This window comes from Otolemur garnettii, unplaced genomic scaffold (assembly GCF_000181295.1).
Source record: "Otolemur garnettii isolate 467f Iridium unplaced genomic scaffold, OtoGar3 scaffold00081, whole genome shotgun sequence".
NCBI lineage: Eukaryota > Metazoa > Chordata > Mammalia > Primates > Galagidae > Otolemur > Otolemur garnettii.
The window spans coordinates 4738829-4752296 of record NW_003852476.1 but is presented as its reverse complement, the minus strand read 5'-3'; the positions used below and the strand labels follow the sequence as shown (position 1 = coordinate 4752296).

The 13468-nt window shown below is 43.7% G+C and overlaps 1 protein-coding gene across 1 annotated transcript in view; it reads left to right on the top strand.

Moving 5' to 3' along the window:
• Positions 1-6: 6 nt before the first annotated feature.
• Positions 7-13468, top strand: part of RTN1 (reticulon 1) — a 278817-nt gene continuing 265355 nt past the window's right edge. Inside the window, exon 1 of the mRNA XM_012807983.1 lies at positions 7-183. Coding sequence (XP_012663437.1) covers positions 165-183 — 19 coding nt within the window. The 5' untranslated portion in view covers positions 7-164. The remainder of the gene's footprint in view (positions 184-13468) is intronic.

Sequence of the window (13468 nt, the reverse complement as noted above, 5' to 3'; positions counted from 1 at the left end):
AGTGGTTCAGGGACCGGGGAGAGGGGGAGGACGAAGCGGTGACGCCGACGGGGGCCAAGCCGACCCCGCAGGCGGGGGAACCCGGCCGGGGGTTGGGCGCCGGGGCCCGGGAAGCGGCGCCGCGGGAATTGGGCTCGGGCCCCGCCCGGCCGCCGCCCGTTGCCATGGAAACTGCATCCACAGGTAAGGCCGGCGCTGCCGACCCGCTAACGGGGTTGGGGACCCGCGCCCCAGTCGGGCCCCGGGTGCTGGGCTCTGTGCTCCGCCCTCGCTCTCCCCACGTAGAGCTCCCACCTCACGCCCGCTCTGCCGCGGACGACCGGCAATATTCTCGGACTTGGGGGAAAAAAACAGCAATTTAATTTGTGCAAAGGTTCAGAAGCCAAAATGCTATTGATCTTTTTATTTCATTATTATTTCAGCTTTAAATGTTGTCCTTATCGGCAAGCCACAGTGTCCTGCGCCCAGGAAGTTTCTTCCTCCGGTAGGGGGTTGGGGCTCTAGGGCCGTTTGACAGGTTGTGATGATTTTGGGGGGCGTGTTTGCGCGTAGCGTGCGCCCCAGCGACCGGAGACTCTGACAACAAAGGGGCAGGCAGGCCAGCAGCCCCAGACCCCGCTAGGTTCAGGGCAGAGAAGTGACTTTAACTCTCCTTTGCCCTTTCAAAAAGCCTCCAGGAGTCGCCACACCCTACACCCTCCCATCCTCCACCGTCCCCTCTCTCAGTGCAGAAAACAAATCCCGGAGAGCGCGTGCCTCACTGGAGAAGGACAGCGTGGCAAGCGAGTTGGGCGCAGTGGCTGCCCCAGCCCTTCCCCGATGCCCGGATGCCCCCTCAGGCCCGGAGCGTTGAAACTTGGAAACCCGAAGGGCGGTGGACCTGGCTGCGGGTTGGAGGGCTTGGGTGGTGGTGAGCGGACGCGGCCCAGTTTGCCCGCAGTTTGGACCCGCCTGGGCGTTTGGAAATTGCCCTGGGTTTGGCCTTCCTCGGCCTGACGCCCCCTTGGAGTCCCCGCGCGCAGCTGCCGGCGGGAGCCTGCAGACCCCGCGCATCCGGCCTAAGGATGCAAAAGGCGCGCTTTGGGGAGGGGATGCCGGCCTGCTCAGCGTGGTTTGCAGGGAGAGGGGAGAGGTGTGTCATGCAGTGCTGTTCCCCAAGAAAGCTTTGCTGCAGCGGAGTGGGAGTTGTGTTGTTTGGGCAATGTAGGTTATAAGGCCTGGGCTGGTGGGTGCCCACGGGGAGGGGGAGGAAGGCGGACCTGCGTGTGTGCGCTTGGAACCTGGAACCTGACGGGAACCTCCTTCGTTAGCCACCGCTTCTCTTAAGGTTTTCGTGGAGTGCTATAGGTAACCTTAACTATGCCTTAGTACAAAAGATCTGAGCTGGGGAAAGGAGGGTTGGGGAGTACGTTGAATAAAATTTGTCAGTATTCTGAAGGGAAGAGAAAAATTGGAGACCACATACAAACAAAAGAAGAAGAAAGAAAAGTGGGCCAAAAAAAAAAAAAAGACTCAAAAGCCAAAAACCCCATTTGTCATATATTATATTTCTGGGGACAAGGGAGGAGTAACCTCTTTTGGAACTTCTGCATCCTGATGAAGACAAAACAAGTCTTTATCGCCAAAAAAGAAGAGGGCAAATGATAATAGACAAAGGAAGGTGGCTTTTGTCATTACGGTTCTTTGTTGAGGGTAGTTCATAGTTCAGAACCTTCATCCATGGTAATTAAAGTACATTTGTTCTCTCTGAACATTGCCTGCTGCCCCTTAGTGTCACCAAGGGTAAGTGAACTAGGGAAAGGCCGCTAAGTGTCTGGTGTTCAGTAGCACACCATCCACTAAAATGAGTAACTACAGAAAATGCTCGGAATACGTATTTATGGAGTACGGTGTGATACTTTGACACATGTCTGCATTGTAGAATGATGAAATCAAGCTAATTAGCAAATCCATTACCTCACATACTTGTGTATGTGTGTGTGTGTGGTGGAAGCATTTAAAATCTACTTTTATAGCAATTTTGCAATATACCATTCATTGTTAGATGGTGGTGACTATAGTAAATAATAGAGGCTTTACCATTTTTAGCATTAAAATATTTTGCATTTGTGAATGTGTTAGGAGTTTTCTATGCTAGGCAGAAAATACACTGATAACCACACATGGTACTAAGTTTGGGAGGGAGGAGAATGAAGAGAGGTGGAAGGAACACATATTTTGCATATTTATACAGAATTTTTTAAACATTATTGCTGGCTTGAAGGGATTTCTTGTATACGTGTTTATTGGTTAATGTTTCAAATCTGTATGTTTCTTATTAAGTATACTGGGTGGACTGATATAGGTGACTTAGATGCTAGAACTATGTCTTTAAAAAAAATAATCCCCCCAAATCTGGGCCAATTTCCTGACTGTAATTTTGGCAGTTCTGTTACAAGGAGCAAAGTCAGCAGGTGAAACCTCAGCTGTATCAAGACTACATCCAGAGGGTGCCTATTAAGCATACTACTTTGTAATTTTTATTTGCTTTTTTGAGGGTTCTACAAACAAAATTTTTTTTTCTCACAGTGATGGAGACTCAGAACTCTAAGATCAAGACTTAGGTCCTGGCAGATTGGCTGTCTAGAGTGGGTCTGCTTCCCAGTTCACAGACAGCCACCTTTTGGCTGTGTCCTCTCAGAGCAAAAGATTGCTTTATTTTTATTGCACAAGTGAGGCTCTCTGGGATTTAACTCATGAAGTAACTTAGACTTTGAATGTCATTCACTGTAAACAGATTTTGTTTCTTTTTCAGATGGAATATTAAAGTGTAAGATACTGATGTTTAAAAAATGATTTTTTTTCTGGAAAACATTACCAGTCGTGCCATCTGGACAAAAATTCTGTTATTTATTTTTATACATTGATAATTATTAAATTTCCCAAAGAAACATTTTTAAAAACATTTCTCAGTAATGTCCTGGAACACACGTATGTTTAAATATCATTAAAGCCACACTGTAAAGCTCCATCAGTATTGTATTTCCAGTTATTCTCATTGCTCCTCTCCCTTGTGTGGCATGGGTATGTTCTGAACAAAGAGTAACACTATCTCTTAAAGCTATAATTTTTCATGTCCAAAATTGATAATGGCATGCAATGTGATGTCTATTGCCAAGGAAACATTTAATGTGCCCATAGGCTGCAACGTGTTAGAGTTGTCAATCTGAAACAGTGTTATAATCTAACAACTTCATACAAAGGCTGTTAAGAGCGACTGTTTTGCTTTATCATGATCAGTGATTTTATTCCTGGAAACTATTCAATAGGCGCATACAATAACAAAAGGAAAGAAGAATGGCCCTTTGTTTAAAGGAAGAATTTAAAATAGAACATTTGAACAAAATGAAATGGTGAGAAGTTAACTCATTACCCACTTTGGGAATTAACTCACTGACTGCTTCATTTTTGAAAAGCAGGATGAAGAATTGTCAGGAGACATCAATTCACTGTGACGTGCTTTGGAAATATTGACTTCTAGATAATTTGACTTAAATTCCTAGATAATTGCAAGTTTTTTATAATTTATTTGGACCACAGTGCTCATAAATTTACCATTTTCAAATGCTAAATGGGATGCTCCATTGGAAAACCTATTTTTCAGTCTATCATGATTTAAATAACTTCCAGTATGTTTAATGTATAACTTGTGTTTATTCTGTCTAATATAAGACATCTAGAGAATCATAACACATTACTAAACATCTTCTGAAGTCTGTTTGGGGGCTGGATTGGTTATGTTCACTTTTAGATGTGTTTGAAAGAACTGTGGATATTTTTTATTTGGAGTCATTTCTGGGTAATCCCTCCACAGGGTGTAAATTTCAGACTTGTGTTTCCTTTACCTTTGGAGAAAGCTACAGTTTTGTTGAAATGGTACGGACTATTGCTTTACAGTCTTTAAGGCATGCTCAAGAGATATAAAAGAGTTTGGAAACATACTACAATTTATTTCTCCAAATACAGCCTCTAGATACGATCAATATTTCTGGCAGTAAGTAAAATATATGTCCTTTAATGTAGGGAATTCAAATAGATTACATTAAAATTAGAAATGCTTACATACTTAAAATACATGTTTACGTCGTATAATAGATATATCATCATGGCTTGCAGCATCACCTCCCCTTTATGAACTTGCTGATCCATAAAATTCACCCTACTCATTGCCTCTTAAATATACCTACCACTGGTGTCTCGCCCCCATCTCTTTTCTAGGCCATCCATCTACGTGGGCTTCTGAGGGATTGGAGGGATTGGTTATCTTGCCCATTTTTTATCTATATTAGGTAGCCTGGATTACAGAAATCTTTGCAGTTATCTGTAAAGATAGAAACCGTTGCAGTTCAGTTCGGCTTAGTGAACGTTTATTGACTGTCTCCTCTGTGTAAGGATCTGAGCTAAGCACAGCCCATGGCTTTCTAAAACACGTGCGCCTTCCTGGTTAACATTGGGATTTACTTTAATCAAACAGTTCCTTTTCTGTCGTTTTTCATCTTCTTTATTCTCAAGTCATTGCTGGAAGCTTGACTAGAAGGGCCTCATAATAATCTAACCCTAAGGGCACAGGGCATGAGTTAGTTTTCTGAGTTCAACACAGGAGAAATAAATATCAGCACAGCTTGTTCAAACCACATGTGTGTGAAAAATAAAATCTCTTTTCTTTCTGTCATCTGTCTCATTTCATACATCTTTGTAGAAATAACTGTGGCTAAATATTACACCAAGATCTTCGGATCAGTTGTGATTTTATTTGAAAATTAAATTATTTTAATAGTTTAATAGACTAGTGAGTTTTGAAAAGGGTACCAGAAAATTTAGAGGGCAGTGAAATTAAAAGACATTTTCAACAGACTGATATATCCACACAGGATTGCTCTCCACTGAAGTCATTATAAAGAACATGGTGAAAAGTGAAAGGAAAAAAACCCTCAATATTATTAAACAAATAATACCTGAAGGTAAAGAGAATAGTGAGAAGAGCATGAACCAAGAGGCCCACTGTTTGTGGAAGATGCTTGGTGGTAGTATGTGAGAAAAGAGAGGAAATAGCTTTTTGGTTCATATTTAGTCTGTGTGATTTTAAATGGACAGTGATTCCTAAGTTGCAAAATCTAAAACACACAAAAAGAGAATTGAAGCCCAGGATAAGTAAACATAAGGTAAAATCCTATATTACTGCTTTGATGAGGTTAGTTCTTCAGATGCTGCTGCTTTGCACCTCGTGTAATGAATGACTGTGCTGGACAGTTCTGAAGCCTTTCCCACCATCTTTTGAGAATAAGACTAAGGTTGGAAAGGTTGAAATTGGTTAGTGATTTTCAAAAAGGAGAAGATGGCAGATTTTTAAAACTTTAATAAGCCAATGTATTTGATGCTGGTTGCTGGTAGACTGTAATAATGCATTATTATGCATTATTTATACATACTTAGGAAAGAATGCATATGTTGATCACCAGAAATTCCCACTGGTTCACTAAAAAGTAATGTCTATCTGACATCATTTTGTTTTTTGCAGACTTTGAATTACCAACATGTGAGCAGCACTTATTCTGCCCAGGAACTTCAGAGAGCACTCAAATTACATAAAGATGTTGAAAACATGCCCTTTCATTCTGTAAACAGTGTGAAAATGGAAAGAATGGTTGATATGCTACAGGGTAGCAGTGCTAGGAGAAAAAGCTTGTTTTCATGTTTATTCAAAACCAACAAGAGATAAATCAGATAAATCATTCTGTTAAAATAATTTTTCCCTATTTTTAAAAAATTTGGGGTGGATAAGAAATAAAGGACTTTTTGACATATCTCCCAACCAACCATTGACCCTCTCCAAAGACAATCATTCGATTCGTTTTAGTAAGATAGCATTATTTAATTCACTTGTGATTATACTACTATTATTGAACCTTTGCTATATGTCAGACATTGCCAAGTACTTAGGATATAGTAAAGGACAAATAAAAGTCTGTCATCCATATATGTGTATGTATATTCCTTTGTATATTTTATATAAATTATATAATATATAATATATACTTTTTTCTTTTGGTGGGGCAGGAAGAGGAATAGAAGAAGAAGAGACAGAACAGAAAATGCAGGCCAAGAGATAAGTACTACAGAAAGGGCTAAAACCAAGTAGTAGAGCAAGAAGGATAAAGAGGCTTCTTTAAAGCAGAGTCTGAAGGAAGTGATAGGGCGAGTCATGCAGGTGCCTGGGAGATGGTCATTTTGGGTAGAGAGAATAGCGAATACAGAGGCCCTGGGTGTGTGTGTGTAGGGAGCACATTCAAGGAGCAGCAGGAGGGACAGTGACGTGCTGGGAAGGGGAGAATGACAGGAGATGAGCCAAGGGTCAAAGGTAAAGGGTAGTGGGTGGACTGGGTCCTGTCAGGCCTTGTAACTGCTCTGATTATTGCTCTGAATGTGATGGGAGTCATGTCGGAGTGGGGTTAGTAGAGAAGAAGGAGCATGTTTAGAGTTAAGTTTTAAGTTGAATTTAATGGATCACTCGGGTCACTGTGTTGAGAACCTAACATAGGTGGTGGTGGTGGAATGAAGCAAGAATGATCAACTAGTGGATGGCTACAGTAATCTGAGCAAGAGCTCCTGGTGGCTTGCATCAGAATGCCAGCTTTGGATGATGTGAAAAGTGGTTGGGTTCTAGGTAGACATAGTATGAGGTCAGACAGTGAAGTTTGTGAACCTGTCCTAGAAAATATATACCTCATTGCTGAATATCACTATGGTCACCTTTGAAGTACTCCCCTGGGCCATCTGGTGACCTTACTGATATTCAGCAATGAGGTATATAGCACTTTTTGTAGGATGAGATCACACACTTCACTTTCAGATCTTGTACGGTGATAGCTCTGATTGCCATTCCAAAAAAGAGTTCCAAAATTGCTTTGAAGGGCAGACTAGGCACTGGTGTTGATGCACGGCTTCCCAAGGGGAGTGCTTGGAAGGTGACCATAGTGATACTCAGCAATGCGGTATGTAGGACTTTTACTAGGATGAGCTCACAAACTTAATGGTCTGACCTCATATTTTGAACATAAAGTGAGCAGTATGTCCTAGTGAATCGTGTAGGAGGTATGCGAGAAAGGACTCAAGGATTACATCACAATTTTTGATCTGAGTGATTGGGAAAACTTCAGCAAGGGGAAGTTTTGAAGAAAAACCAGGATTTTGGTTTCACAATGTTAATTTAAAAATGCTGTTTGATGTCCAAGTGGAGTTGTCCGTAGGCAGAGTAGCCTGGGCTGGGGGGTGATCTGGGCTGGGCACATGAACTTGGAAGTTGTTGGTTTGGAGATGACATCCCCAAGAAAGTGGTTGTTGACAGTGAAGAAGGACTCAAGTATGTGAGGTCTGGCAACGGAAACTGAGTAAAAGTGGGTAATGAAGTAGGAGAACTAGAAGAATGGGACCTCAGCAGAGCAGAGAAACGTATGTCAAGGGGAACTGCCAGATTGAAAAATGCTGGTTGTAGGTTGGGGAAGACGGAGACTGAGAATCAACTGTTGGATTTGACAGTGAGGGAGTCATTTGAGGTGTTGGGAAAATCTTGATTGAAATGGCTTTTAGAGAAAATGAGAGGGGAGAAAATAAGAGATGGTATCTATAGACATGACTCTTGAGGAATTTTGCTCTGAGGGAAACTAAAAAAAAATTGGAAGTAACTATATGGGGTACACTATTAGGATGGAAAGAAGGGAAAGTCTTACTGTTATTATTATAGTATGAGGAAGATTAAAGGATAATTTCAGGATGATGGAAATGATTTAGTAGGCAGGGAAAGATTGATGGTGCAGGAAAGAGAGGTGCCCTTTCGTGCACCTGTGTTTCTGAGTAAGTGAGGGGAACAGACCCAGTGCACAGTGCAGGGTTGACATGAGAGAGAGATGAGGACAGTTCATGGCTATAACTGGATGCAAGACGGAGAAGAGGGCCCAGCTGCAGGGAGTGGGTGTGCGTGGAGCTGGGGACAGGTGCACTGACTGCCTCTATGTTGTCATCAGAACAGGAAGCAGGATAGCATTGGAATGAAGGCAGGAGGGGAGCCGTCAAATTTCAGAAGCGGGGAGAAGGTATAAAATTGTCATCTAGGAGAACGGGAGTGGCAGGATTAGGGGAAATTGTAGGAATACCGAGCATCTCTGGAGGGTCACTTGGAGTTGGTGGCCATGAGCTTAAAGTGAAGCCCACCACCGTATATATTGGGTTGTTTTTCTTTTTGTTCCAGTGAGCATGGCAGGAAAAGAGGGGCAATGGATTAGAGGATATCCACGAAGCAGAGCAGAAACAGATGCGAGTCGACACCTTTAGAACAAGGCATAATGGCCTGGGCTTCCGACCTAATGGTTTTAGGGAGAAGGAAGAACAGTAGCCTATAAAATGATAAATGCAAAATCCTGGCTGCCTGTAGGTTCTGCAGACTCCATTTAATATGTATAAAATGGAGAGGATGCAACTTAAAATATTCCATGGTAGGGGTTGGGAATTTTGGGTGTTGTAATTGACTAAATATGAGCTAAGGGTATGGTGAAGTTACTAAAGTAGCTTCTGGAACTCAGAAAGTCTCAGGTGTGCATCCCGGGAGGTCACAGCTCCTTAGATTCTGTTCTGGGCAGGCCAGACTGGTGTCTTCTTCTAGCTGTGGCTGCCGTGCTTTACAGACATTAACGAGCTATAAGTGGGGACAGATGGTTGATTGTGAGGCTTTTGGAAAATGTGGCATTTGAAATAGGCAAAGAAATTAAACACTTTTAGCCAGAAGACAAGAATTAAAGGAGAGCTGTAAGTTAAAATACTAAGAGAACTTTCATGAAGCAAAGGAGGGAGATGGGTCTCAGGTGATTTCACAGGGCAGAATTGGGACTAGTGCATTGGAGGAGCAGATTTGTGCCTAATGAAGCAGGCTGTTCTAAGAATTAGAACTAACCAGAAAAGAGATAGATTATCTCCCAGTTATTCATGTTCAAGAAAAAGTGCTGTTGCTGTTTTAATGGGAAGTAACAAGGTCTTTGTATCTTCTTAAAAGAGAACAGCGCCCCTAACTTGCACTGTCATCATTTCCTTATTATTTAATATTTGACAGTGGGGTTACTACCATAATTATGTTTCTCAAAAGTAAACAACACACTAAGGAAACTGGAAACAGTGTCTCTTACAAAAGCCACAGTTAACTTCACATTGACTACTTAAAATGCACTCTTCCTGAAATTTGGCATTTAAAAAATCCTTCTCTAGTTCTCCATTGTCAAGAAAACTCTACAATATAATATAATATAATAATTTTTTAAGAACTACAAAATTTAATCCAGTTTTGGGTTATTAACCTAAATATGAAGCATATTATCTTCCAAAATCTCTATTATTTTTTCTTTATCCTGAACTATCTTCTTCATGTCTTGTGACTGAATCTAGTACTATGACTATTCAAAATATTCTAAAATGTTTTGGAATTCATGACATAATTCTACAACCATATGATTTTTCCTTATTCCTCTGCCTCACTACCTGTTTATTTACAGCAATTATTCGTTAGAGAGCCACGTTTATTGAATCACCTAATGAATGACATTTTTAGCTGGAACAGTTTGCTTTCTAATTTCCAGTACAATCCCCAAATGGATTTTCTAATTCATCTACTGTGTGAGATTCTTATAAGACCAAATTCTTGCTTCCTGAAGGTACAAAATTTGTTGACTATTTCATATCCTTCAAAATTTCCAGAATTTTGTTTCATGCATAGCAAATTTTCTTTCATTTTTCAAAACAATTCTTGGACACTAGAAAATTGTATTTGCGTTACTGCTGATCTAGTTGACAGGCATGAGAATAAAAACCAATGTCACACTTCCTTTGGCATGAAGTTTTCATCCTGCCCTGAGGAAAGGAGAATGTTCCTGTAAGCTCCCTGCTCCAAGATCACATGGCGTCCTACCTGGACCTTGAACTGGAAAACAAGCCTGCCAAATGTGTTCAAGCTTCAGGAAGCACCAGTTTGTTGAGTTGCCGCCTCACACTTGGAGTTTTGCTAGAAGATGTGAGGTGCGTAGGAGCGTCAGCTAAGCTCCCTTTCCTCGTTTCCTCCCGAGCTCATCACTGTCTAGGTGGGAGTTGGGCTGACTCATACACGATGAAGGTGAATGAGTCAGGTCCCTGTGCAGCCCAGGGACAGGATGGATCATACAGCCGGTATGTGCAAGAGGAATTTAATGATTGTATGGCTTCCAAAGTACCTGGTCTCTTGAAAAGAGGTGGAGGGTGGAATACAACCTACGCCTGAAGGACAGGTGGGCTAGAGAGAGAGGGGAGGGGCAGAAAGGCAGCAGGTTAGGGGGAAAACACACGACACCACAGAGAGGAGCCGCGATGAGGGGGGAGGCTGTTTAACCTGCCCAGCCGGGTAGGGAGAAGTCAGATTCAGAGAGTGGAAAGCTACTCACAGGGCTCTGGTCTCCTTTTCTGTGGATTCTGGGGTCTTTGCAGGCTTATGAGTGGGGGAAGCATTATTATAGAGCTGTGCTAAGGAAGATTAGTCTGACAGTGGCATAGAAGATGAATTCATTGGGGATAATCCTGAAACCTGCAAGTTTTGCTAAAGAAGCTTGACCCAATAACATCAGTTTCAAGGCCTTGAAGAGGAACCCATGGGAATAAAGAGGGAGGTACACAGGAAGAAAGATTAGCCGCTTCACAGGAACATTCAGTAGGACTGGGGTGACCAGCAGACTGGGTATGGGGGACAGGGGAGAGATAAACAAAAGACAACACTGAAGTTTTATGCCCCACGGCTGGGATAACATTGGTGCTAGAAAGGGCAGGAGGGGGACCTGTTGGGGAGATGAGATAGGGAATTCATTTTTACTCATTTGGGGCTTGAAATGATAATAAGCTACTGGAGTGGACGTCTCTACTTGACAACTGTAGATAAAGAAATGGATTTTGGAGATGAAAACAAAATTGTTGACATAGATTTAGAATATTTCAGAGAGAAGACATAGAATACATTAGGTTTTTGTAAGAGTGATTATGTAATATGGGAAGAACAGAAGGCCAAGGACGGAACGAGAGCTCCTTGCTTCTCACTCATACTGGCTGGGTGATGGTAGGCAAGTCACTCAGCTCCCTGAGCCTCAGATTGTCCTTATGTGTAAGCGGCATTAGGTCGGTTCAGTGCCTGGCAATCAAGTGTTAACTATTGGTACTCTGATGATGATGTGATCACAGAAGCCAAGATGTCAGGACAGAGAATGAGCCCCATCAAGGAGGCACCTAATAGGTGTACCTTGGTTCCCTGCCAATGCAGGCAAGTCCTCTGATGGCCTCGTGTCTCAGATGCACATATAGAAGCATGGGCACAGTGCTGTTCTGGCTATGTCTGAGGGCACAGTGCTGTTCTGGCTATGTCTGAGGGCACAGTGCTGTTCTGGCTATGTCTGAGGGCTGCTGTTGAGACAGGATGAGACAGCGGCCAGCACCTCTGTATCTGTTAGGGTCTGTGCACAGGAAGCCTGGCCGGCAGTGTCAGGCACAGGAGAGAGATTCAGGAGAACAAGACTGAGAAAAAGTCGGCTACTTCAGCCCCCCCCATCCCCCGTGTTCCAGTGTAAAATGCATACTGCGCTTAGCTGGACCTCAGCCAAACGGCAATGGGGAAGAGCAGGAGAGAAGAATGGCAGTGGGGAGAAGTGAGTCTGGCAGTCCACCCTGGAATTGGCTGCAGGAACTCAGCAGGAGCGGAGCCACTGTTCCCCATGCACCGGAGTGAAGGGGAGTGAAGCAGGGCCGAGGTGTGCCCGTGGGGCCCAGCTGGAGGGCGAGAGGACAGCAGATGGGATGTATTCTCATTCCTCTCTCAGAAGAAGGGCAGTGAGCCTAGGAAGCTGGCCCAGGTATGCGTGGGAGTTGATGTGGAGAGGCTGTTTCTCTTCCCAGCGAGGGTATCACGGTGACAGCCGGCCCGTCACCCCCAGCACAGGGCTGAGGCAATGGCCTGGTGGGCGTGTGGGGACCAGCAGGCTTGCCTCCTCATCACTCTGGGTACTCAGTACAGTGCTCTGGGAAGATGAGGTAGATGCACTTTTCCTTACCCCTCTTGCTAAATACAGCTGAAAATTTTGGATGTTACATATAAATAAACCTAAAAAGACTCCCAAAGGTGGAGAAGAGAAGTGGGCCTTGCTAGGAACTCTGGGCCCTGAGCCCAGGCCTAGTAGCGAGTTCTCTGGGTTTTCTTCTTTCCTCATATATCTCAGACTGGACACTGGAAAAACCGGCAGCCAGGAGACGCCAGTGGGCACACACGAGAAGCTCCCACAGGAAAAGCCTGCATCTCTCATGAAAGACCAGGAGAGGGGCTACCTACAGGGCAGAGAGGGTTTAGACAGTAATTGCCCGATCCCACCAAACACCGCCAAGGAGCCTGAGGCTGTAAGAGGCACCCCACCACAGCAGGGCTTTGGCAGCCAGTAGACCCCCACAGTGTAGTGCCCGAGAAGCCCAGTGGAGAGTTGGGGTTTCACTACTGCTGGGTTGTAAAGACGCTGAGCAGAGACCCTGGCCCGCCTCCCCCCCAGCCCCCACCCCCATACCCCCACCCCCTTGCCAGTCACAGGCAGCACTCTTCTTCCCCAGCTGGGGTTGCGTTTTAATAAGATCCATGTCTCGTAAAAGGGTACCCCAAATGTCCAGGTTTTAGCTGAACATCACTTATGCCAATAACCAGGAAGATACGAACTTGAATGGCAAAAGACAGTCAACTCCAAAATAACACAGATGGTAGAATTATCTGAGCAGAATTTTAAAGCAGCCATCACAAAAATGCTTCTACACACTAAAAACAAATAGTAAAATAGAAAAATCCCAGTGAAGAAATAGGAAGTCCCAGCAAAGAAATAAAAGCTGTAAAGAAGAACTTGGGGGAAATTTGAGAGCCAACAAATACAGGAACTGAAAGAATTAAAACCCGCACGCACACACACACACACACACACACACACGCACTGCGTGGGCTCAACAGCAGGCAAGAAAGGAGAAAAGAAGGAACCAGTGGACTTGAAGGCAGACAGCAGGGATGACTCATGTGAGCGACAGGGAGGACGTCGATATCCTTCCACCCCGTAGCCCACGAGTGCTCACAGGCTCGTTCCCGTCTCATCTTCACGGTGTGTTCAGACTAAGAAAGTGCAGGGAAACCGGATGGAAAGGTGTGTTGCCTCGTGTTTGCCAAATATGACAATCGAAGCTGTGTTTGTTGGTCCAGATGTGGGCTTCAGCCAGACTAACCAAATAGCACTTCTTTTAGTTCTTAAAATAATTTCCACATCTACAACACTTGCTCATTTCTGTCCCTGTACTTATGTGCACACAGGAGCTAAAGTCTTTATGAAACAAGCACTTATGTAACACGATGTGTTCT